Source organism: Phyllostomus discolor, chromosome 5 (genome assembly GCF_004126475.2).
Source record: "Phyllostomus discolor isolate MPI-MPIP mPhyDis1 chromosome 5, mPhyDis1.pri.v3, whole genome shotgun sequence".
Classification (NCBI taxonomy): Eukaryota; Metazoa; Chordata; class Mammalia; order Chiroptera; family Phyllostomidae; genus Phyllostomus; species Phyllostomus discolor.
Window position 1 is genome coordinate 31,252,766 of NC_040907.2, and position 26,954 is coordinate 31,279,719.

General features: G+C 40.9%; 1 protein-coding gene across 5 annotated transcripts; it reads left to right on the forward strand.

Annotated features, from left to right (window-relative positions):
• Window positions 1–1,348: 1,348 nt before the first annotated feature.
• On the forward strand, window positions 1,349–26,954 carry LOC114496355 (nuclear autoantigenic sperm protein). Of its 5 annotated transcripts, XM_028511679.2 has the most exons (15): window positions 1,349–1,552; window positions 6,814–6,864; window positions 11,543–11,653; window positions 14,097–14,177; window positions 15,891–15,997; window positions 16,596–17,591; window positions 21,229–21,308; window positions 21,997–22,082; window positions 22,204–22,277; window positions 22,912–23,100; window positions 23,207–23,373; window positions 24,195–24,251; window positions 24,873–24,950; window positions 25,470–25,598; window positions 26,096–26,954. In XM_028511679.2, exons 1-15 carry the CDS (start codon window positions 1,494–1,496, stop codon window positions 26,174–26,176), a joined length of 2,346 nt encoding a protein of 781 aa, XP_028367480.1. In that variant the 5' UTR covers window positions 1,349–1,493; the 3' UTR covers window positions 26,177–26,954. The 5 variants fall into 5 exon arrangements, with proteins under 5 accessions (XP_028367480.1, XP_035881889.1, XP_035881890.1 ...); XM_036025996.1 differs by lacking the exon at window positions 14,097–14,177 and having other exon boundaries at window positions 1,380–1,552; XM_036025997.1 differs by lacking the exon at window positions 11,543–11,653 and having other exon boundaries at window positions 1,380–1,552.

Here is a 26,954-nt window from a genome sequence, read left to right on the forward strand (position 1 = left end):
CTGAATCTGAATGTAAATAAAATACTATTCTTTAAAAAAGAGATTTTATTTATTTTTACAGAGGTAATGAAACATCAGTGAGTGGTTGCCTCTCACGCCCCACTACTGGGGACCTGGCCTGCAACCCAGGTGTGTGCCCTGACCGGGAATTGAACCAGTGATGCTTTGGTTCCCAGGCCCACGCTCAATCCAGAGCTACACCAGCCAGGGCTAAAATCCTATTCTGATCAATGTAGGCAAGGCCATGATGGAATGCAATGGATGATGTTCCAGGTGTGGGGAAGTGCAACCATTTCAGTCTGCCAATTATCTTTCACTCAGGTGCAGGAAATGAGGAGCATTGCTTTTTTTTTTTTTTTTAAATGTTCAGTTGCCCTAAAGTCTGTTCAATTTTTTTTTTAAGATTTTATTTATTTATTTTTAGGGAGAGAAGGGAGGGAGAGAGAGAGAGAAACATCAATGTGCGGTTGCTGGGGGTTATGGCCTGCAACCCAGGAATGTACCCTGGCTGGGAATCGAACCTGGGACACTTAGCATTGCTTTCTATAACAGACTTGGCTTGTAATTTTCTGAGCAAGTGACACCTTTCCTAAGTCTTGGTTTCTGTTTCTACCAAATGGGGTAGAACACACCAATCTGACTTGTAGAGTTGTTAAGATTAAATAAAACTGCTAATAGCTTAAAGTGTCTAAGCACAGCACCCTCGCACCTAGTAGGCAAATAATCATAGCAATGAGTGGAGGGGAGAGAGCTGGGTACACTAAACTAGTCTGATTTGGAGTTTGGGTAGGGCCTAAGAGGATGGCGACAGTGGATTGGGCCACCTGAAGAGGGTGTGTCCAGAGGGCGGAGCAGCAGCATACCTCCACAGAACTGAGCTTTGAATCAAGCGCGGTAGTTTCAGCGGTAGCCAATCCTAAAATAGCATTTCCTTCGGTCAGTTGTTGCTGAGGCTCCCAATCTCGCGTCTCTTACGGATATCAGTTCTAGCCGTTGCTACTGTGACCGTGCTCGGCTGTTGCGTGTCCATCCGTTACGACAATCTCCCAGATTATCCGGGCCGGAAACAGACTCTCTACTCTTCGCTCCAAACATGCCGAGCAGCCCCAGCTTCCCTTTCTCTGGAAGCTGCTGGCTGACTCCCAGTAAAGAGTTGTAGTACCAAGTTTTCAGTTCTTTCGCGACTTGCTAGAGACAGTGGGAGCTGCTTTTTTAGGAAAAGGCAGACCAGAGAGGAAAGGTACCCTGCAGAGTCAGAATCTAGCTAGCGGCTGTCCTGGGGCAAGACTGGACTGAATTCTGGCCCTTTAAACTAAAGGGGGAGGTTCCGGAAGTGGATGGGCGGGGCGAAGGGCCCTGATATATAAGAGGGCCCAGGCGCGCGGGGTCTCCAATCTGCCATTTTCTGTCTCTGTGAAAGTCTCTGGCTTCCGAAATTCCCTGTTTTCTCACAGGGTGTATTCCGTCCGCTGGCCCACCACCTCAGGGGAACGATGGACGCAGAGTCCACAGCCACTGCCGCCATCGCTGCGGAGCTGGTTTCTGCCGACAAGTAAGCGGGACTACGGAGAGCTTGAGGCACTGACCACTTTGCGGGGAGGGGGTGGTCGACTGGGGCTTCCTGGAAGGGGAGTTTGGTGGGTTGAAGGGATTGCTTCCCAATAAATAACCGTCGCTGTTCGTGGAGGCCTGGACACTGGAGAAGTCCACCCCTTGCCCAGAGCCTCGTGCATTAGCAGTTACGCCGGTTGGCTGGCGCCCCCTGCCCCGCTTTTCGCGGCCGCCATCTTGCCGGGGGCATCGGCCGCTGCTGTCTCCATCGCCAGCCCCTTTTTCTTCCTCGGCCCGGGGCTGTCGGCGGGGAGGTGGGGCCCTAGCGCGCCTGCGTGTCTTCACGCCCCTACTTTGCCCGCACTCCTGGCTCGCGACTTAAATAAGATGCCCAAACAACCTGAGAAAATAACCAATAGAGATTTGGCGCCAAAAAAAAAACCCAAAGCCTTGCAGGACAGCATGGACCCGTGGGGTCCAGGGTGGGCGGAGCCTCCCGGGGGCGGGATCTTGCGCCAGTGTTAGCCTGCCTCCGCCGGGTCTGGGGCAGGGGGCGGGGCCTTAAGGAGGCGGGAAAACTTCCATTGTTTAGGGCTAAGCTTAGGACTTCCGCAGTGGGGCGCGGTGAAGCTTGTTTCTTGTGGTATCTCGGCTCACCTCTTGGCCACCTGTCTTCTGCTAGCCCAGTTCATCGGCCTGCGGTGGAGAGCATTGTGGTTCTTTGGACTTGGAAGTGTGAACGAGACAGGCTGCTTCTGGGGCTTCTTCGGGATGCGAAGCCTCTTCGGCTAGCTCTGCGTCGAGCTCTACACACTGGTAGTGGTGTTTTGTTGGTGGTGAATGAGCAGTAGTATGCGCGAAGTGTAGTAGATGACTGGAGGGAATGATAGAAGACAGGATTGCTTGGAAAACAGCACAGTGCCACTCAGACCTGAGGTATTTTTTGAAAAGTGAAGGGAGCACCCCGTTCATTACAGAAAAGAAACGCTCTTTTTTTCATCTAACAGGTTTCACAATCTTCCCTTATTTTTTAGGGGCTTGTTAATTTTTCCTTTGTGCACTTTAGAAGTTAGATGTCTCCGCTATACATGGAAAGGTTGCTGTGAGGTTTTTATGGTTGATCTTTTATTTCCGTAGCCTTGCTTATGTATATATGTATGTATAGAGAGATGGGAAGAGAGGGAGAGAAACATCGATGTATGAGAGCTACATCAACTGGTTGCTTCTCCCACACCCTCAGCCAGGGACCTAGCGGGCAACTTAGGCATGTATAAGTGGGAATCGAACCAGAGACCCTTTGGTTCGCAAGCTGGCACTCAGTCCACTGAGCCACACCAGGTAAGGCAGCCTTAACACTTTTTTTTTTTTTTTTTTAAGTTTAATCTTTATTATATTTTTTCCCTTTACCATTTAGTCCCCTTATGCCCCCTCCTCCAGCAATCTCCCAGTTGTCCATATGCATGAGTCCTTTTTGCTCAATCCATAACCTTACACTTTATTATTGTGTTAGTATATTTACAGTTACCAGAGGTTTACTTATCTCTCCCTGTGCCAGCTATCACTTTTTTGGTCCTTTTGAGTGCTTATATTTGATCCACATAAGTATACCATGAAATAGTTCTTTTCTGTAAGTGAGAAAAGTCGAGACCAGAATGCAGAAATTCCAAATTAATAAGTTGTGGAGTCTGCGTTAAACTCTAGTATTTCAAGTTTTTATTAAGTCCCTACCCACCTAAGAGGAAATTGCCTGAAAACCTAATTAGCTAGCCTGAGAGAACAATAAAGGCCGCATTCCTCAGTTGGTTGGGACCATTCAGAGTTATAGTGCCTTAGGCATTGAAGGGGGAGGGTATAGAAAATGCCTTTCGAGTATAAACTTTAATAAGAATGTGCATTGTAACCATTGAAAATACATTCATAACCATTGAAAGAATAAAAACTTGTATAACTTACAATTCAGTAGAGAAAAAGTGAAATGAGATTCAATTCAATTTTTTTTTAAGATTTTATTTATCCATTTTTAGAGAGAGAAGGGAGGGAGGGAGAGAGAAACATCAATGGTGCAGTTGCTGGGGGCCGTGGCCTGCAACCCAGGCATGTACCCTGACTGGGAATCGAACCTGCAATGCTTTGGTTTGCGGCCCTCACTCTCCACTGAGCTATGCCAGCCAGGGCTTAAGTAATAAAGTTTTACTAAGTAATGATTTAGGTGCTAGGCCTTGTGCTTGTTGCTAGGCTACATCTAAGATAAATTAGACATACTTTTTTCCTTAGAGCTAAATCCTGGTGGAGAGTACAGAAAGTCAATAGGAAATTGAGATATAGTATGAGTTGTGATGAGGGGGGTCATGTAGGTTATGGAGTCATCTGTAATTGGTTACTTCTCAGTAAAACAAATATTGCCACCTGTCACAAGGATTTTGTGTGTGAGAGAGAATTAGATGAAAATGTAATAGGCACCACACATGCTTTGTCTTGTCATGTTTGCTCTGATTTGCCTATTGAATGTTATTCCTGTTCCATGAACACCTCAAATCAACTGGTCTTAATACATACCCCCCAATTCTCACTAGTAGATCCTGTTCTTGTATCTTATTTTGGTTGGATAGTCCTGTTTCCAACCCCAGAAATAAAGAATTCTGGAACTACCCCTTTCTCTTTTACTAATTTCTAAAGAATTGCTAGAATTTAGCGGTTTGGCATTCTGTAGCAGGGCTTAGGCATGTAAAGCCTTGAAGACTGGATAGGGAACTATGAAATGGTGGGGATTATAGTGAATTTTCTCTTAAAGTAAGTGGCTGCTGTTCAATTAAAGTTGACTGCGTGATATTTCCTGTATTTTGACCTTTTTAAAAAAGATTTTATTTATTTATTTTCAAGAAGGGGAAGGTGGGGGAAGGGGGAGAAACATCAGTGTGCTGTTGCTTCTCCAGCACTCCCTGCTGGGGACCTGTCCTGCAACCCAGGCATGTACCCTGACTGGGAATCAAACCAGTGACCCCTTTGGTTCATAGGCTGAGGTTCAGTCCACTGAGCCATACCAGCCAGGGCTGACATTCATTAATTCATTCATACACACTTACTTACTAACTTGTTTTGAGGTCAGAGGTTGAATCCTGGCTAACACAGATGCTTAAATAGCATTGCGCCTCATCCCTCACCTATGTGGGGTACAAAACATTTTATTTTTTATTCTTGTTGCCACTGGTGTGTGAACCTTTGTAGCATGTATGTGCAGCATTAATTTTTTTTTCATTGCCCACGTTCTAGACATTTGTGTTCTATCACATTGTATTGGTTTGTGAACTGTTTCTTACATGTCTACAAAGAAGTATAAAAAAATTGAAGTCAGTATTTAGAAACAAATTTAACATTACTGATATTTTTATTATAAATATTTTATAGAAACCCTGCTTCTTACACATTGGGAATAAAAAAGCTGGTCCTTCAACTGCAGGTAATTTGAGAAGCTCTGCTAGAATTTGGCCCTAATAACCTCCATTTGAACATAACTGACTATTATTTTTAAAATGTGGATAAAGATAACCAGGCCATTTCAGAGTTCTGGGCAGATCTGCTTGCTTATCTGCTGCTGAAAGTACTGCCTGTTAAATTGTGCCTTATCCCTGGCTCTAGCTGTGAAATCTTGGCTTATTTTCAACCCCGTTTCGTCCCATTTCTTGGGTATTTTCATCAAATTTGTAAACCAGAATAATATCCACAAATCGATTAGGAGCTAGGAGCAAATATTTTGGATCCTGCTGAAAGTAGCTGGCAACCTTTTATTGCTAAAATATGTTCTAGGATTCAGACTCCAATACAGTTAGTCCCTGTCATGTAATCTCTTCTGCCTTTGTGCTTCTAAACAAGTTGTTCCCTCTGCTTAAATGTTTTGTCCGAGACTTGTTTCCAGTGCTTATCACATAGTAGTTACTAGTCTTTACATTTATTTATTTCTTATTAAATTGAGTAAGCTGATTTAATTATTCGTTTCATCTATAAGTGTATATGATCAGGGAAACAAAAAACCCTGTTAACTTTATTTATTAAAAAGTTGTGTGTTCTTACATGCTTAAACCTTAGCTGCCTTCAAAGTTCCCTCCCTTTGATGCAATATACCTGTCAAAACGTTTTTCCCACTGCTCAGAAGTTTTTGAACTTGATTTTGATGCCTTTTAATGCTTCTGTCCTTTTTTGTTTCATCTCGTCCACATCCACAAAACATTTCCCTTTGAGGACTTCTTTCATCCAGGGAAACAAGAAGTCACTCAGGGCCAGATCCAGTGAATGGGGGGGGGGGGGGCACTGGGGTCATGGTTTTTTGTTTGTTTTGTTTTGTTTTTTTGGTCAAACACTGCTGAACACTCAGTCTGGTGTGGGCAGGTGCACTTGTAAATCACCCATCATGAAATGGACAAACCACTGAAAGAGTTTTCAAAAAATTCAAAGGCCAAATGCAGCCTCTCACATCAGGTAGCACACTTGATACAGATGGGTTTCTAGAACACTCACCTAGTGGGGGAAGCCTGTACTACAGGGGGCCTACCCTCCAGAAGGTAATTCTGATGTATTTTTGGGGTCTCCACTTGTATTACATATCTATGTTCATAAATATGGCATAGCTAAATAAGAAAGTACAGCTGTGAAAAACTAATAGACTCAGTTCTATTTGTGTTTTAACCTTTTGGGGAGATTTCAGTAATTATGTGTATGGAAAAAAACACTTATTTTCTACAGCTTTTCTCTCCTACTTCAAGTTTTGAGTTTTTTTTTCCTGTGCATACTCGAATTCTACTTTAGTGCTTCTGAGGTGTTGGTACATGATGGTAAAGTTGCCTGTTTTTCCACTGTTCTTTTAGAGAGAGGGCGGGAGGGAGGGAGATACATCATGTGTAAGAGGAGAGAAATATCATTGCTTGCCCCTCGCATGCCCTCTTAACTGGGGACCTTGCCTGGAACCAAGGCATATGCCCTGACAGGGAATTTAGCCAGCAATTTTCAGTTTGCAGGCCTGCACTCAAATCTACTGAGCCACACCAGCCAGGGCTATTTTATTTTATTTTATTTTATTTTATTTTATTTTTTTAAAAAAGAAGGAGAGGAACACATCAATGGGTTGCCTCTTGGCACTTCACAGGCTGGCACTCAATCCACTGAGTCATACCAACCAGGGCACAAATGATATATATTTCCTAATGTCTTTAATTTTCAAGCTTAGTATAACTTCCACTTGTATTTTTTTCCCCTAATTTTTCATTATAGAATTGAAGAAGATGCTCCTGCTCCTTCTACCTCTGCAGATAAAGTGGAGAGGTAAGATTATTTACATGGTACAATTAGATTAATGTCTGGAACAAAAACTTTAGGGGCTATATAACTTCAAGGCAGTTTCATCATTATTATTTTTTACAGCTTAACACATGCTTCATTGAAAGCCTTATGCTACATATGGTGTTTTATATAGTTGATCTCAGCTTTGTTCACACTGATATCAGCGAGTCGTATTTGGGTTTTTGTGCGCAACTGCTCATTTACTGCTTTTGTTGGTGGTTTGTTTTTGTTTAGGATCAAGGTAGGTACTTTCGTATAAAACCTTATTTTTATTTTTTTCTTTTTAAAAATTTTATTTGTTATTTTTTAGAGATGGGAGAGGAGAAAGAAAGAGCAAAACATTAGTGTGAGAGAGATATGTCAATTAGTTGTCTGATCTTGCCTCTTGCAAGCCCCCAACTGGGGACCTAGCCCCCAAATCAGCCATGTGCCCTGGCTGGGAATTGAACTGGGGACCTTTCAGTTTGTAGGATGGCACTCAGTCCACTAGGCTATAACAGCCAGGGCTAAAATCTTATTTTTAATTCCTTCTCTGGTGATTCTTTCCTGGATTCTTAGCTTTGCATCATTATGCCTGCAATGGAACCAGTATCCTAAAAGTCGCCAAGATAAATCCTCCTCCAGCATCACATGATCTTTTAATTCTAATAGTTAACAAAAAACGTCCAAGACCAGCCACAAAAGATCCTAAGGAACCATATAATACCAGTGCAAATAAAGGCCTTCCCTTTCTCCAGGCTTGCCAGGTCAAATCAGTTTTGTTTGTTTGTTTGTTTGTTTGTTTGTTTTAATAAGATTTAGGGAGGGGAAACTTCAATGTGTGGTTTCATCTCCAGCGCCCCCTGCTGGGGAATTGACCTACAACCCAGGCATGTGCCCTGACTGGGGATCAAACCAGTGTCTCTTTGGTTAGCAGGCTGGCACTCAGCCCATTGAGGCACACCAGCCAAGGCTCATTTTTAATAGGTAACAAATAAGACTAAATATTAACTTGTTTGTGATTTTGAGTATGAAGTCCTGACAATGATGTCTTAAAGTTTTGCATTTGTTTAAAATATTAGAATTGAAAGTTACTTAGTTGTGCTGCTTACTCAGTATACAACATGACTGACAAATGCTAATGTATTCTTTCTTTGAAATTTCTGCTGTTATAGGTCTCATTTGTAAACTTGCTGTTTTCAGTTTTGTTGCTATTTTAGTTTAAAAGTTTAAAATTAAAAAATTTTCTCCATTGATTTTTAGAGAAAGAAATATTGATCTCTTGCTCCACTTATTTATGCAGTCACTTTTTGATTCTTCACTTGGTCTTAGCCAAAAAGCCAAGAAGCAATGTTTGATTCTTGTATGTGCCCTGACTGGGTACCCAACCTTGGTGAATTGGGGTGATGCTCTAACCAACTGAACTATCTAGCCTGGGCTAAGTATTTTAAATTTTATATTGAGCCCACATCTATTTCCATGTAACTTCCCCGTCTTGATGTGACCATGGTTTTTAACCCAAGGTAATAACTAGAAAGCTTATCTAAAAGGTAGATATGCCTGGGTTGCATCCCTAGAGATTTTATTTGGTAATCTTCAGTTAGCATTCAGGCTGATGGGGCTCAGTGGATTGAGTGCCAGCCTGCAAACTAAAGGGTTTGCAGGTTTGATTCCCAGTCAGAACACATACCTGGGTTGTGGGCCAGGTTCCCAGTTGGGGACACATTTGAGGCAACCATACACATTGATGTTTCTCTTCCTTTTTCTCCCTCCCTTCCCATCCCTTAAAAAAAAATCTTAGGGGGAAAAAAGGGATTCAAGTTACAAATTCTGTATTTTGGGAAAGCTTGATGTTTCTTAAGCTCCCTTCAGTTGAGAATCACTGTTTGAAATTCTCTATCCTTCTGAGGAATATCTTCACATGTTTTTTAAGAGTATTATTATTATGTTTTCATGTTGTGTCTAAAATCCTGTTGTCATTTTGGTTATTTAAACTATACCTTCTAGATATACTACGTAATGATAGAGTCAGTCTAGTTTTGGGGTAAGAGTACTGCTCAGTATTGGTCTTAAACACACATTGACATAAGCTTTTTAGAGGGTCATTCTTGGGATATACCATAGTATTTAAATTTTGGGACTGAGTAAGTGGTAAATAGCACTTGCTGATAGGCAGTTATGAATGCATACAGAGTGAAAGGAAGGAGAGGAGAAACATTGATTTGTTCTACTTATTTATGCATTCATTGGTTCTTAGTATATTTCCTGATAGGGGATCAAACTGCAACCTTGCTTTATCAGAATGACACACTAACCAATTATCTGGCCAGGGCACCTGAAGTGGATGGTTTGCTTTGCTTTGCTTTGTTTTGCTTTGCTTTGCTTTGCTTTGCTTTGCTTTAAGATTTTATTTATTTTTAGAGAGGGGAGGGAGGGAGGAAGAGAGAGAGAGAGAAACATCAATGTGCGGTTGCTGAGGGCCGTGGCCTGCAACCCAGGCATGTACCCTGACTGGGAATCAAACCTGCAACACTTTGGTTTGCAGCCCACACTCAATCCACTGAGCTAGGCTAGCCAGGGCAGATGTTTCTAATTGCCTGGCAGTTACAGCACATTTCCTGGTCAGCTTACTTTGCTTTCTGCTAAATGAACTTTTTCTTAACATTTTCTTAAGCATTCGATGCCATCACTTCTTCCTTGATGGTTACTTTGTTTTTGATTGTTTACTATTGTTTTAATTTAATCTTTAGTTTTTTCTACCATTTAGTCCCCTTACACCTCCCCCACTGCCCACTAGCAATTACCACACTGTTGTCCATGAGTCCTTTTTGCTCAAACCCTCCATCTCTTTACCTCCACCCCTCCACTCCCTGCAGCTGTCATGTTTGTTTTGTTGTTGTTGTTGTTTAATTGTTTAGTAAGAGAAATTTCTTAACCCTTTGGCATTAATCCATACTCACATAGGAGGTCTGTCTATAAGGTATCCAGCCATGTAATATGAAAAATAAGAGATATTTATTGAAGAATATACAAGAACCATTGTACATAGGACGGTGACGCCTCAGTCTCATTCAAACTAGGCACCTTGGGACCTCACACAGTTCACCCAGTTGACATCAGCTGCCCTGTCACATTTTCCTGGATCTCGTTGATAGTCTAAGATGTCTTCCGTTACAAAGGTGATTTTAGTTTTGGAAGAGCCAGGAGTCGCAGGGTGCCAAGCTGGGCTGTATGGGGGCTGAGTAACCTGAGTGATTTGATGTTTCTTCAAAAACTGTAGAGAGATGTGATGCATGAGTGGGCCGTTGTGGTGACATAGCTGCAGCCTTCTGAATCATCTGCATAGTTTCTTCAGAGGAATGTTGAAGTTTAATGCAAAGTTAGGTGCAGATTCCTTGCTCTCCTCATTCAGTCATCTTGAATGCATTGCCCACAGTACACGTGCTCACTCAGTGTTGTCTACTGCCCCCACTGACTAGTACAGTGAAGTCATCATTGTTCACACATGCACATTCCAGTCCATTCTCCTTGTCTCCCAGGTTACGTGGGTATTGTGCTCATATTAACAATAGCTGTACTTTTTCTGGACAGACCTTGTATTCTCTTTTTTTAGATTTCGGTCAATTTCTTTTCTTTTTCTTTTTTTTTTTTTTCTTTAAGATTTTATTTATTTATTTTTAGGGAGGGAAAGGAGGGAGATAGAGGTAGAGAGATAGAGAGAAACATCAATGTGCGGTTGCTGGGGGTTATGGCCTGCAACCCAGAAATGTACGCTGGCTGGGAATTGAACCTGGGACACTTTGGTTCCCAGCCCACGCTCCATCCACTGAGCTATGCCAGCCAGGGCTTCAATTTCTTATTTAGCAGTTCTCAATGTATAATCTATACACCCTTGGGGTCCCCAACATCCCTTCAGAAATTCTTTAAGATCAAGACTGTTTTCATAATTGGAAGACCATCTCCCCCCCCCCCCCCCCCCAATATATGTTCCACAAAGGCAATAAGTTTTCATTCATTCTTTGCATACCCACCTGGGATTATTTTTTGTCTTAACCAATCATTGCTTAGCAGTTCTGAGCACAGTTGTACAGTCATATAGATAATATAGACAAAATGTACTTTGTTGGGGGAAGCCACAAAATATTTTGGCTGATAATACCCATTTTTGAAAATACATTGTGCTGTGCAGTATATATTTTTGTATCTCTTAATTTTGGCAATTTTTGTACTTACATATAAAATTTATACTCTTGTTACATTTATCCTGTTCAGCCTGTGAACATTTTTGTTTGTTTGCTTTGTTTTCAATTAAGAGCTTTTATTTGGGACAGGATGCTGTGATCCTGTGGGCTGAGTCCAAGCAGACTACAGCTATGAACATTATTTTTAAGTCAGTGTATATAGCCTTAGGTCTGAGGGAATGACACCCAACTCACTGAACCACACCACTCAGGGCTAATTTTTCTTTTTAGCTAGTACAATTTGCTGTATTAATTTAGAGCATCCAATTCTGGTGATGTTGCCTTTGAGATTTCTTTTGCTTTTGTACTGATAAATGTGAGTTAGCTAAGCTTTGCAAGAGTAAATCACAGGCTTAAAGAAATTATGGTTTAAATGTAGCAGGTGCCCAAAAGTTTATTTAAAAAGTATTTGACACTTGAAAAAAATGTTTTTCTTGCAGTCTGGATGTGGATAGTGAAGCTAAGAAGCTACTGGGCTTAGGACAGAAACATCTAGTGATGGGAGATATTCCAGCTGCAGTCAATGCATTCCAGGAAGCAGCTAGTCTTTTGTAAGTACTGTGTTTTGCTATGTGATACTGTGCTCCTAATACACTTGAGTCATAGAAAGTTGTTTACAGGAAGAAGAAACAAAGTGCGATCATTTTTTCATATGCAAATTCATAACTATAAAACCTCCACGTAACTAAACAATTTTAGCCTTTGATCTTCCTGAGTAAGGTAAATCGGTTTTCGTTGCTGCTAATTAGAGTGACCAACTTGCCCCAGCTTGTTCCTGGGCTTTTCCAATTTTAGCAGTGGAAGTTCTTTCTCTGGGGAAACTCAATCCCAAGCAAGCCATGATGGTTGGCCAACCTACCACTAATGTTATTATTAGCACAGTAATTTCGATAAGACTCTTAGCACTTTGTTATCTATTGTAACACCTAGGAATTTGGTAGTTACTACTAGGTGACCATAGTTATTTATATTTTGAGGAAACAGGTTAGCTTCAGTGCCTGAAGATTGATTTATTTTAACCAAAGACTTAAATGTACCTCTGTACTCTGAGAAAGTTAAAATCTGGAAGCATTAGCCTGGTCTATGACTTGGTTGGAGCTACTTTTCTCTAAGACACTATTCCCAATAGCAGTTGAAGTAACTTAAAAAAAAATTTTTTTTTAATTTTTTTTATTTTTTAGAGGGAGGGAGGCATCAGTGTGCGGTTGCTGAGGGTCATGGCCTGCAACCCAGGCATGTACCCTGACTGGGAATTGAACCTGCGACACTTTGGTTCCCAGCCCACGCTCAATCCACTGAGCTACGCCAGCCAGGGCTCGAAGTAACTTTTTTTTTTTTTTTTTAAGAGAGGGAGAGAAATACCAAGTTGTGGTTGCCTCAGACGTGCCCCCTACAGGGGACTTGGCCCACAGCCTAGGTGTGTGCCCTCACTGGGAATCGAACTGGGGGACCCTTTGGTACACAGGCCTGTGCTCAATCCACTGAGCCATACCAACCAGGGCCTGAAGTAATCATTTTTAATTAGTTGATTGTATTGACCACAGCTGAGTTGAAGAAATCTTTCCTATATTGGGTTGGCCAAAAAGTTCATGTGGTTTTTTCCATAAAATAAAAGACACATTTTTAATTTTCACCAATTACTGTATTGATTTGGATATTTTACATATGTTTGCTATCTCCTCCTATTTGGCTTGTAGTGGGTGGAGGCCAGGGCTACACTGCTAAACATCTTCCCATACATAAGACAGCCCCACAGCAAAGAATTATTTGGCCAAATGTCAGTAGTGCCAAGAAACTTCACAAACCACTATTGACATTTGATCAGTCACGGCACCTTCTCTACACACTGCAGGAATTTTTTGTGTGTGTGTGTGTTTCAGTTTTATTTTTCCCTGTTTTGAAATAATAAAGCATAATATGCCAAATATGTTATATATCTTCTTCCATGTTCAATATTAAAATGGCTGTACCACAATTCACCAATTTTGTGAAGTTTTTTTAAAAAATGCATGATGACCCTGGCTGGTGTGGCTCAGTGGATTGAGTGCCAACCTGTGAACCAAAGGGTCACTGGTTCAGATCCCAGTCAGGGCACAAGTGTGGGTTGAGGGCCTCGTCCCTATTTGGGGGCATGTGAGAGTCAACTGGTCAGTGTTTCTCTCCCTTTCTTCTTCCCTCTTTTCCCTTCTCTCTAAAAGTAAACGAATAAAATCTTTAAGAAAATAATGCACGTTGATAAGCTTTCACAGTGCGAACAAAATTGTTTCAAATGAAATTGAAGACAGTTAGGCACTATTAGGGTCATTATATCGAAAAAACTTAACTCTTTGGTTAACCCAATAAAAGAAATGCTTAGAATCAAGCTAGGTTTCAGGTTTGAGGCTCACTGGGATTAAAACTTTTCATTCCTTCTATTCAGTCAGTCAGGATTATATCAATGCGTTCTTTTCCCATTCCCTTACTTCCCCTCTGAAAAGAATCTTTTAGAATTTATTCCTGGATGTCTGCAATAAACTTGTCTGAATCCATATATTAACTTAGTTCTGCAATAGGTCTTTGAGCAGTTATTAACTTTTCTAGTAAACAGATGAGAAAACTTAAGACACTGAGATTAACTTCCCAGACACTATTGTTCCAGAGGAAAAATGCTCTTAACTATTTCATGATGTTTTTCCACAGGCTTTTCTCATCCTTTAGATACCTGACAAAGGTCCTCTAACTATATGTAGATTAATTCTTAGATTATATATTGTAACTGTAGCAAATTGATATTTACAATATATGATATACATACAGGTGAAGAACAGGCAATACTAACTTCATGTGTTGTTTCTTAGGTCAAGGTCCCTTGGATCTTGATTGAAAAGCAAGAGAGAGAGGGAAGTATTAGTTTCCTAGAATGTGTTAATGAACTAATGCCATAATTAAAGAACTAGAAATAAATGTTTTAGAGAAGATGTTAATTCAAACCTTAGATGTTTGTTCTCTTTAAAGGGGTAAGAAGTATGGAGAGACGGCTAATGAGTGTGGAGAAGCATTTTTTTTCTATGGGAAATCACTCCTAGAGTTGGCAAGGTATGTCTTTAAAGCTGCATTTATAAGTAGAATGTTTTGTTCCATGTTCCTCTTTAAGTCTAAAAAAAGAAAAATATCCTTTCTCTGAGAGAAGCACTGATTTGTTATAGTACTTATTTATGCATTTTTTGTTGTTGTTGTTGTTGTTTAAGGTGTATTTAATCTGGTGGGAGGGGGCGGAGAAAAAATGTAAGAAATCAATACAAGAGAAACACTGATCAGTTGTCTATCTCCTGCTCACAACCTGGGCATATGCCCTGATGGGGAATTGAACTAGCAACCTTTAGGTCATGGCATGACACACCAGTCAGCTGAGCCATTCAGGGCCATTGGTGGTCTTATATGTGCCTTTACTGGGAATCAAAGCTGCATCCTTTACATATGGGGACAGTCCTCTAACCAACTGAGCTACCCAGCCAGTGGAAAAGTACAGTTTTTTGTATCACCATGATATGATCTATTTAAAAACTAGTTTCTTGCCCTAGCTGATGTGGCTCAGTGCATTGAGTACTGGCCTGCAAACTGAAAGGTCACTGGTTCGATTCCTAGTCAGGGCACATGCCTGGGTGTGGGTTAGGTCCCCAGCTGGGGGTGTGCTACAGGCACATTGATGTTTCTTGTACTTACTCTCTCCCTTCCCTTCTCTCTAAAAATAAGTAAATAAAATCTTTTAAAAACTTGAGTTTCTTAGTTTGCTAAGATTGTTTACTGGCTTGAGATTTCACGTGACCTAAGTGTGACTGATTTTATGAAGAATGGGGGGTTAGAGCAAGTATGAAATATTGATGGAGGTTTTGAAAGGCACTTGATGCAAAGAGTAAAGTTTATACTTAGGTTTTGACTTTGGGGTCATTAGAAGCAGAGACTTTTCCCTTAGTGAACAGTCAGTAATTTATCAAAGTCCAATATAGAGAACCTTTAAAAGCACTCTCAGGTAGTCCAAAATAATTTTCCTTCACAAGGGCTGAATGAAGGACAATTGGAACACACTAGCTAGTGAATATGTTTAATAAATAAAGTAAGTAATCTTTTTTGTTTTTAAGATTTTATTTAACTTTTAGGGAGGAAGGGAGAGAGAAAAACATGATCAGTTGCCTCTCCATGCCCCCTGGCCCACAACCCAGGCATGTGTTCTGACTGGAAATGGAATCATTGAACTTTTTGTTTGTAAGCCAGCCCTGAGTCCACTGAGCCACACCAGCCAGGGCTAAAACAAGTAATCTTAATTATCATAAAGTTGTGTATTTTCCATCAGAATTTATTCACCAGGAAAAAATACATTGAGGGTATCTAAAACTTGCAGATTATCTGTGATCTAGTTAATCTCAGTTCTGGTCAGTTTTCTGATTTTGTGGAGTGTTCTGGTGATTTGTCATGAAACTCTTGCCAGAATGTTTTTGACCATGTAGAGAAATGTGAATGGATATGATGACTGAGAAATATTATGGCCTTATTGTAAAGGAAATATATACCAATTTTGTTATTTCTATGGAAGTTATCAGTACTTTCCAGATGACTGGGTGAAAGATCATTATTTCTTTCAGTGCTTTTACAGCCTTAATATATGTGAGAAGTTTTGCAGGAGTACCTAGTTTATATTCTCTGCATTTGCTTACTCTTCTGTCACTTTTATAATATAGGACTACAATTTTCTGTCTTTTAGAAATTGGTACATTCTAGCCAGTCATACCTTTGGTCCTTTTGTTTTCCTAGAATGGAGAATGGTGTATTGGGAAATGCCCTGGAAGGTGTGCATGTGGAAGAAGAGGAAGGAGAAAAAACAGAAGAATCTCTGGTAGAAAATAATGATAACATAGATGGTATGTAGAGTTGCATGTGGCATTCAAGAGATGCGACGTCTATTTCTTGTGTATAGTGACAGAAATAAGGCTCCTCCCTATCCTGGTTGATCTCTTTCTAAGATGTGTGGGTGATAACCTGCATCTGGTGGAGACTCCAGTGGGAGGTAGCAGATTATAGAAACTGGGTGCAGGCTTTTGTAAAAGGATAGCTAAATTTTAAGTCTGAAGTTCAGTTATTTTAATAGTAGTGGTTTCAGAGCGCTTTTACCTTTTTTGTGTGTAAGAAATTTAAATGTTTATTTCTTAGTTGAATTGGCTTCTAGCTATAATGTTTAGAGGAGAATGTAAAACTTGGCATCTCCACCTAATTGATAATCAGAGTGCTCAAGTAAAACATCTAATTTAAGGAGCTTCATTTTCTTTTCGCAATAAGTTGCTCTGCTAGATGGCACTTTCCCTTTGCTTTTCTCAAGGGGGCATGTAATTTGTAGGCCATCTGCTAAAACTTGAGCTAGGCTATTTGAGGGTTTAAAGGGAATGTATTTTTAGTTTCCATTTATGCCTTGATCATTAAACTCGAAGACATGTTTATGCTTCATGTTCTTTAACCATGTAGAGGAAGCAAGGGAAGAGTTGAGAGAACAGGTTTATGACGCCATGGGAGAAAAAGAAGCAGCAAAAAAACAAGAAGACAAGTCTCTGGTAAAGCCTGAAATTGATAAAGAACAGGAGCCTGAACTGGAGACCGTCGGAAGAGAAGATATGGATATCAGCGAGCCTGCAGAGGAGCTACAGGAAAAAAAATCAATTCCAGATCACTTAACTGAAACCACTGAAGAGGCAAAGGGAGCAGCAGCACCAGAAGGACCAGGTGAAGCTGAGGTCACTTCTGGGAAGCCAGAAAAGGAAGCTGAGGAAGGAAAATTCGTTTCTGCAACTGTCATCCAAGAAGAATACAGAGAAAAAGGAGGTCAGGAAAAGCCAAAGCAGGGAGAAGTAATAGTGAGCATAGAGGAGAAGCCAAAAGAAGCTTCAGAAGAACAGCCTGTTGTGACCCTAGAAAAGCAGGGCACTGCAGTGGAGGTAGAAACAGAGCCTGTAGATTCGGCAGTCAAGCCAGTGGATGTGGGTGGGGATGAGCCAAAGGAGCAGGTAGCTGATTCTGAAAATGATCTAGGAAAAGCTGTTCTTGAGAAGCTGGTAGGGGAAGAAGTGCCTCCTGCTGAAGAGCCACCAGAGGTGACAACAGAGGTTGTCGAAGATGGATCACAAGACTCCGAGAAGCCGGGGCAGGAGGCCACAGTTCTCCCTAAGGATGGTGCAGTCAATGGACTGTTAGCTGCAGGAGATCAGACTCCTGTTGAACCAGAGACTAGTGAAGAAGGATTGGCAGGAAGAAAAGGTGGCTCAGGACAAGAAGAGAAAGTCAGGGCAGAGTTGATTCCTAACCAGGCGGAGACTAAGCTGTCTGTAGAAGAGTCTGGGGCAGCTGGAGATGGGTTTGAGACCAAGGTAGCTCAGGGAGCTACTGAGAAATCCCCTGAAGACAAAGTTAAGATAGCTGCTAATGAAGAAACACAAGAGAGAGAAGAACAGATGAAAGAGGGTGAAGGTAACCGGGATATGCAAGAGCTGCCAGTGGGTGGAGTACATTCTGGATTTGACTCACTAATCATGGGTAAAAGTCAGCCTTCCATTCAGGATTTTCCGTCTGCCTTTGGATAGGAAAGGACTAAATGAAAATGGGGGTAGATTAAGAAGGTTGCGATAAGTCGAGCAAATTAAATCAAAAGTCTTCTTTAGCTGGCTTATAAACTAACGCTTTTACTAACTGCAAAATAGGCCTTCTCTGATTTCTGAGGCTTGGCTAGCTATCAGTAACTTGTACCATACTAGCCAATAAAGGTGGATGGGATATATTGGGGCGGGTAGAGAATTAGTGGGCTAGGCTGGCAGAGAATGCTGAATGGATGTTCCCTTGCATGCCTCTGGATTGTTTTACTTACTTACTGTTCACATGGTTCCCTTTCTCTGCTTTAGGAAGCAGGTTTAGAGCAGTAGAATCCACTGAACTGGTACACTTAAGCAGGCATGCCATTTAAGTGAAGGTAGTTAACTCTTGAAGGCTGTATGACCAGAGTGAAAGAATTCTGGTGACCCTCTTTAATTTTAGTCTTCAGGAAGTACCTAGAGGCTTATCCACATGAAACAATTTAGCCCTCTCCAAAAGATAACAGAAAACTTAATTAGTCCTCTTTCTGCTTTCTCCGCTCATTTCATGCTTGCTTTGGCTGCCAAAATGAAATATTTGTTACTTCAAACATTTTAAAGTGTGGATGCTTTTCTTTATATGCTATTATTTCATCTACTTTTCATTCAATTTAATCAAGATGTATGAGCCTCTAATTAGTAATTACATAATTGGCACGTCTGAATCGAGTTGTACTATCATTTGAGGATTCTACTGTTTATAAAGTTCTGTTTATAATGTTCATCTAACGGTGTTAATAACTATAGGTTATTAATCATTCATATATAATTGACAGATTATTTCAAGAGTTCTCTTAAGTATAGATTTTTAAAGAAACATCAATATTGGCAGCTCATTCTGATAAACTTCTACCTATGTGCAGGTTCCTGCACTCCAGCCAGCAAAGGCATGGCAACCAGAAGTGAATTTGGGTAAATGGTATCACCATTGGGCTGTTTATGGGCTTTAGGAGTTATTTATGGGAAAAGTACAGGGCTGGATTCCTCAATTTTTAAAAACTCCCATGACTTTATTTTACGCTTCAAACATTTATTCATTATAGAGGGGAAAGTAGGGAGTATGGGGGAGAGAGAGAAACATCAGTTTGTTGTTGGAATTATTTATGCATTCATTGGTTGATTCTTGTATGTGCCCTGACTGGGATCAAACTTGGAACCTTAGCGTATTGGGATGACAGTCTAACCAGCTGCACTACCTGGCCAGGGCTAAAAATTTCCATGCCTTGGTCTTTAGTGATAGTGAGCAAGGATAGTAAAAAGTTCTGCTGGCTCCCTTAAGTTGGATTTCAATAATAAGCTACACTTCAGGTGTTATATTTCTCCATAGTTCAAAAACTATTCATCTGGATCAAAAGTAACATTCATTGTTAGAGCTCTCTCAAACATACATTACTTTTGTTTCCAAAGTAATGCTAGGTAATAAGTAGTATTACTCCATTTACAGTGATGAGGAAATTGAGGCTTAGGGTTACATGAGTTGTTTAGGGTCAAATGGAAAGACATAATACTGGAATCCAACCCTAGATCTGACTTGAATGTATTGCTTTTCATAAGCAACCTCACACTGAGGAAGGCAACTTTTATCCTCTCCCTTAATCTGCCTCCTATCAGGAATTTATGTGGCAACACTAATACGCAGACATTTTGTGATTTTTCTTCAAACCCCATTTCCTACCACCTCTTTGACTGTCCATGTCCCTAATAAAGATTATTGGTTTGGTGTTTTTTTTTCTAATGTCATGCTAGATATGATTAGTAAATGAATAGAGTTTTAATATTGGACAGAAAGCTTGGGTGGCTAGGCCCAGATGGACTGTACTGGTTGGTCAGTAGTGGTTTTTGGACTTTATCCTGAGAGTGCTTGGGATAACTAGAGAATCGGCAGAGTGCCTTTATTTTGCCCTAGGTTATAAGATCAGAGAAATAGTACTATATAGTGTCTCCATTTTCTCTGAAGTGTGATTATAAGAATACCACAAAATACCATTTTCAAGGAAATTGGGAAATATTTTAACAGCTCTCTGGATATTGGGGCATTCCTATTCTTGGGTGCAAGTTACCAAGTTGGAAAGTGTCTTAAAATAATGACTTTCTGATTAACCTAGCTCCTCCATCATTTCATGAACATAACACAGATTCCTCAAGAAAAATCTGATTTTCTCACATTGTTGTAATTTTATTTTAAAAGCTTGATGTAAAATTACAAATAATTAGATAGTTTATGGCAAATTAGATGTCATCTCCTAATATCCTGATATGTGTAGGAAGAGATACCAGATTGTGTAGAGCAGTATAGGTGCTGGCCCGTGTGGCTCAGTTGATTGGAGTATCATTCCACAGAGCTTAAGGTTTTAAGTTTGGTCCCTGGTTGGGGCTCATACAAGAAGGCATCCAATAGATATTTCGCTTTCTCTCCCCTTCCTTCCTGTCTCTTTAAAAACAAAGTCTGTTATGAGCCTACGTAGCCTTATTTCACTTGCTGTTACAAAATCTGCTGGAGGACAGGCTTCATTGTCTGGTCAATACAATCACTCATCTAGTCTAACTTGAGGAAACTAGGTACACAAACCACTTGGAAGTTTGGGTATGGAGAGATGATGGTATTTGGATTTCAGAAGTACTGAGTTATATAGACCACAGAAATAGGAGAAAAGCAAGCCACTTGATATAACAGGGCTTGTTTGCTGTAGAGGAATTGTTTGTACCCCAAAAGCCCATTTAATCAATGCGACATTCCAAACTTTATGTGCTGTTATGTAGAGATATTTATTACCAGCCTGTCCTTAATAGGCATTTGACTTGTAAGTAGATGTCAGTATGGTAAAAATAGGGTGTTATCATGAGTGCAGATTTTAACATGTTGCTGGAATAAAATAACTGGTTGTGGTACTTTCCAAATTATGTACATGCTAGAGCTGGCTGGAGTATGTAGCATGCTCATTGGTGAGAGCTAATAAAGGCTATGCTATTCTCTCCACAGCTATATTGTGAGAAAGCTAGTCTGTCCAGCATTCTTGCTCTAAATGGACAGAAGAAACTTAACTTTTGGTATTTCTCAGCTTATTAGTATTATCTAACAAGTGGCTTAAAGATGTTAGGAACACTGGCTGAGGATGCCTCCCACTGCTTCTGCCTTAGTGGACAGGAGCTTGTAGCCAGTGAATAAGAGGCAGTAGCTAATCTTTCTTCATCTGAATGATCCAGATTGACTTCAAGAGGAGAAACCTTTGGCCTTTGATTGTTGAAGGTCTAAGCCATAGATGCTACAAAATAATGCAATCTAAGTTTAGATTAGACTTGAATTAGACTCTACTTACTGGTCTTAATTCATACCCAATTCAAATGTTGGCTGATTTGGCCTAGCATCTGCCCTGTCTTCCCTCAGAATGTAGATTATTTCACAGATGTTTAATGGACTCTGACTAGTCAGTCAGAAGATATCCTTAGTATTCTCAATACTGAGGAATTTTTGCTTGCAGAAACCGAGGGCTCAGAAGAGGAGGATAAAGAAAATGACAAGGCTGAAGAAGCACCAAATGATTCAGTTCTTGAAAACAAGGTAAATTATTATTTGTTCAGCATCATTGTCTGATTTCTTATTGTAGGACTGTGGTTTATTGGTTAGTATAGGTGTGATTGTTATACATAGCTGTTTATATTGGGTTGGCCAAAAGGTTTGTTTAGTTTCTTCCATGCAGTGGCTCTAGTAGTGTAACTTCATTTGAAATAGTTTTGTTAGATTGTATTGTGACAGCTGTCATCTCAGCATGAGTTTAAAACACGAAATTGGTGAATTTTTGTGCAGCCATTTTAATATTGAACATGGAAGAAAATGTGCAACATTTTTGGTATATTACGCTTTATTATTTCAGGAAAGTCAAAGTGCAGCTGAAATACAAAAAGATTTGTGCAGTGTGTGGAGAAGGTGCTGTAATTTAATCAAACATATTAGTTAGTGGTTTGTGAAGTTTCTTAGCACTACTGACATTTTAGCCAAATATGGGCTGCCTTATGATTGGAAGATGGTTTAGCAGCACCCCTGGCCTCTATCCACTAGAAGCCAATAGCAGGAGAGATCCAACATGTAAAATACCAAGTCAGTAAAGGTATTGGTGAAAGTGAAAAATATGTCTTTTATAGAAAAAAACGAAATGGACTTTTTGGCCAACCCACTATTTAGGTCTGTAATCTAAAGATGCCTGTGTTTTATACTTCTGTCTAACACCAATGATTTGGATATACTTTAGTCACTTCAAGAAAATGAAGAGGAGGAGATTGGGAACCTAGAGCTTGCCTGGGATATGCTGGATTTAGCCAAGATCATTTTTAAAAGGTAAAAAAAAAAAACCAACTTGGTACTTCGGGGCTCCGATGGAAACTTGGTGGTTGAAAATAGAAACAAAAGCTAGGTTTGGACAAATGCCCTCAAGGTTTCTGATCATTTTTTCCTTTAGGCAAGAAACAAAAGAAGCTCAGCTTTATGCTGCACAGGCACATCTTAAACTTGGAGAAGTTAGTGTTGAATCGGGTAATGCATTTTCTTTTTCTTTTCCTTCCCTTCCCTTTTCCTTTCCTTTTCCCTTTCTTTCTTATTTATTTTAGAGGGATGGGGAAGGGAGGGAGAAAAAGAGGGAGCGAAACATCAATGTATGGTTGTCTCTAGCACACCCCATACTGGGGATATGGTCTGCAACCCAGGCATATGCCCTAATTGGGAATCAAACTGGCGATGCTTTGGTTCGCAGGCCTGTGCTTAGTCCACTGAGCTAAGGTAATGTATTTTCCATTTTACTGTGCCCTTGATGTCTGCTGCCCCCCACCCATTCTTTTTCAAATTACTTAAAAATCAAACTTGATGGTAAATTATGGGCAGTTGGCTTTCAGAAGACAGTAGGTTTGGGTTCCCTAGGTACTGGTCCCTAGAACAGTGGGTAGTTTCTTCCTAAGGTACTTGTACTAAAAGTCTTTTAGTAGGTTTTTGTGGGGGGGGTTGTTTGTTTGTTTGTCATTTTGATATTTTTTATAATCAAGAGTCATGGAGATACTGCAGAGATAGATGAAACATAAATCAGGGGAGCATTCTCTCAGAATGGTCTAAAATTTAGAAGTACTGTAATATTAAATACTATTCATTTGTTTGCTGTTCTTTTTCTCTTCATTAGAGAATTATGTCCAAGCTGTGGAGGAGTTCCAGGCTTGCCTAAACCTGCAAGAGCAGTACTTGGAAGCCCATGACCGTCTCCTTGCAGAGACCCACTACCAGCTGGGTTTGGCCTATGGGTACAACTCTCAGTATGATGAGGCAGTGGCACAGTTCAGCAAATCTATTGAAGTCATCGAAAAGAGAATGGGTGAGTGAGCATCAGCTGTTTTCACAACAACCGTGATGGGTCCAGCAATTGACAAGGTTAAAACAGTAGATCCTTTTCTCATAACTTATTGAGCCTGTTCTTTTAGCCGTACTAAGTGAGCAGATGAAGGAGGCTGAAGGATCGCCTACTGAATATGAAAAAGAAATTGAGGAGCTAAAGGAACTGCTACCTGAAATTAGAGAGAAGATAGAAGATGCAAAGGAGTCCCAGCGCAGTGGGAATGTAGCCGAATTGGCTCTGAAAGCAACTCTGGTTGGTTTGGTTTCATTTCCTTTTGAAGTTTTGATGATAGCATGTTCAATATCTTTTTTAATAATCTTTAGAGAGGGAAGGAAACATCAGTGTGTGGTTGCCTCTCATACGCCACCCACTGGGACCTGGCCTGCATCCCAGGAATGTGCCCTGACCAGGAATCAAACCAGTGACCTGTTGGTTCACAGTCTGGTGCTCAGTCCACTGAGCCACAGCAGCCAGGGCAGCATGTTCAGTATCATTTAAGGCATCATGGTATTAGTGTTCTATTTGCTAGGAATCTTAGTTATAACTTGATTTCTAGGGAATTGGAAGTAATAGGGAACATAATAGTATAATACTTAAGAGAATACACTCTGGGTTTGACTTTTCTTTCTTTGCTATTTACTCTATGTGACCATGGACATGTTTATTTAACTTTTCTTGGCCTTAATTGTCTCATTTGTACCTTTTTGTTAAGCTACTTCTAATGGTATAAGAAAAATAATATTTTACTGTTTCTTAGAACTCCTCTGTATAGGTTAGTGAGGTATTGAAGGCTTTTAATCCCAGATTGCCTGGCTCTGCCTTTAGGTGCAAGGGTGTCGGGGTGATGATAGGATATGGAGGGTTTAGTTTAATATCTATACTTGTATCTGTGCCCGGGGCGGGGAGAGGGGGCAGCATCTGGTTGGTATGGGTAGGGGGGTAGAAGATGTTGCTATTATATGGAGGCCACTACTATCTGAGGTAATAAGTTGCTTCGTTGGTGGGTACCTGTTGTGGGACTGTGGGTGAACTGGTAAAACCTGGGACCCACTGTGATTTCTCATTGTTCACAGGTAGAGAGCTCTACTTCTGGTTTTACTCCTAGTGGAGGAGGCTCTTCAGTTTCTATGGTGAGTGTTAAGGTATTTTTTGTTTTGGGGAGTCACTTAATGTTAGGATGTTTTGGGGGGTGTTTTGTTTTGTTTTAAGATTTATTTATTTATTTTTGAATGCATGTCTTTTCTTTTTTTTTTTCTTTAAGATTTTATTTATTTATTTTTAGAGAAGGGGAGGGAGAATGTATATATCAATGTGTGATTGCCTCTCACATGGCCCCCACTGGGGACCTGGCCTGCAACCCAAGGCGTATGCCCTGACTGGGAATTGAACCTGCAATGATTTGGTTCGCAGCCCGCACTCAATCCACTGAGCTACACTAGCCAGGGCAAGATAATTTTTAAAAAGACTATTTTTAGAGAGAGGAAGGAATGGAGAAAGAAGGAGCAAAACATCAATGTGTGATTGCCTCTCTCATGCACAGCACACGTGCCCCCGGCCCCCTACCCCCACACCCCCTTTACTTGGGGAGCTGGCATGCAACTCAGGCATGTGTCCTAGACTAGGAATCAAACTGGCAGCCCTTTGGTTTGCAGGCCAACACTCAACCCACTGAGCCACTGGCAGCCAGGGAAGACTTACTTTTTGTCCTATAAATATCTGTACGTTGCTAACAAAGGCTTCCTTTTTGTCAGATTGCCAGTAGAAAGCCAACAGATGGTGCTTCTTCATCAAATTGTGTGACTGATATTTCCCACCTTGTCAGAAAGAAGGTAAATCTACACAGTCTTCTCCCTGTCTCCCCAGTACACAAGGAGTACGTTTCCTAATACCTGGTGCAAAGGTATTTGCAAAGGTGGTGAGAATCTGGAAGTAAAGATAGGTTTCACTTGCATACTCTTCCTGGCCCAAGGACCATCAGGAAAGCTATTGTGGATTGGTCCAGTCAGCCCATCTTAGGAAGCTGGTCAGTTTTCTTTCAGTCATTTAGTAACAGACCATGTACTCTTATTTAAACTCTTGCTTACTTTCTGATTCAAGTGTTGCTTTTCAAACTTGTGGTTTGTTTACTGTTCATATCTACTCACTATCACCCACCCTTCCATCAGAGAGACTGATTGGTATGTTGGGGCAGACCAATTTATTCCACGGAGTACATATTGGCATCACCTCCTGTGGCTAGGGTGAGGGTTAGGGATAGGAATCCTGAAGTGTCTTGCAATTGCTTTTTTTTTTTTTTTTTTTTTTTAACATTAAGCACATTTACGAAGACTATACAATTGTATCTTTAGAGGAAACCAGAGGAAGAGAGCCCACGGAAAGATGATGCAAAGAAAGCCAAACAAGAGCCGGAGGTGAATGGAGGCGGTGGGGATGCAGTCTCCAGTGGAAATGAAGTTTCAGAAAGCATGGAGGAGGAGGTGGGCAGTTAAGCAGGGCTTGGACTCTTGCCTCATTTCCCCTTGTTCTCAGGGCCTGGGGAAACCAGTCTCCCAAGTGCATGTTTCCCACCTGGAGCCTGTTTGCATTGCTTGAGTTGTAACCCTCATAAAAACAATGAGGTTATGCAAAAAACAGTTTGGTATAGATTACTGGGTGTCTCACTGACCCATGGAACCTATGTACATACTACGGGTCCCCCTCAATTGAATGTGTAAGAAGACACTTAATTGGCAAGGCTATTGGGTCACCTCTGCTTTTTCATTTCCATGTAATGTATGGCATTGGCTCTGTCAACCCTATTACAGAGTATTTAACAAACTGGCTTTATACTTTGGTCATTGCCCTGTTGGTGTAGGGAGCAAAGCAGCGTTTAGGGGACGTGTTTACTTCCTCTGACTGAAGCCTACTCGGTTGTATAAGATGGAATGACTTGAACAAGGGTCACTTATGCCCAGGCTCCCTGTTTATCTTCCAGGCTGAAAATCAGGCTGAAAGCCGGGCAGCAGTGGAGGGCACAGTGGAGGCTGGAGCTACAGTTGAAAGCACTGCATGCTAAGAGGGAACAGAGCCTTCCTCCCAAGGGAAAGTGTTTTTGTATATAATGTATTTTTTCACTGTTGGGGGATTCTTTTTGTATAACTTCAATAAAGATTGTACGCAAAGGTTGAGGCTTTGATGATTTTTTTCCTTAAATATTGGCTGAATCTGTGCCTTGGAGCACTCCAGTTTTATATAGTGGCCAAAGGTACTTTTTTTCCCCTTTCTGTACTGATCTCTGTGAAAGTTCTAATCCAAATACCTGTTTAATGTGTAGGTGATTAAATCAAGTGTGGCTGCTGGCCCAATGGTGCTATATTTTTCCGTTTTAAATACTTGACTGGACCTGGCTGTTGCACAGACCTTCAGTGGTGCTGTCCCTGGACGGGGGCCACGAAAACAAGACTTGGCAAAGAACTTGCTCTTCGGTGCTGGTGCTGTGTGATGGGCTCTGTGAGCTGGTAACAGCCTCTAAGCCAGGCCTTGGGTGGAACCTGTTTTTTATTCCCCTATTCTCCACTTAAGGCCATAATCCTGTCCTGGGGGAGTAGGGGAAACACCTCTAATGAAATTTGAGGAGGGCAGGAATGATCTTGAGGAAAACTGGTGTGCTGATTGTAGAGACTTGAGATTTCTGGTCAGAAGGTGGGACTGACTCTGATGTCCTCTGAATGTGGTTGGAAATATCTGGGGAGGCTGGTTGGTTGAGTTGTATTTTCTTGTACAGAAAGGTTGAACTATATCAACACTTGGAATTGTTACCCATCTGCAGTTTTGGCTTCTCAAATAAAGAGAGT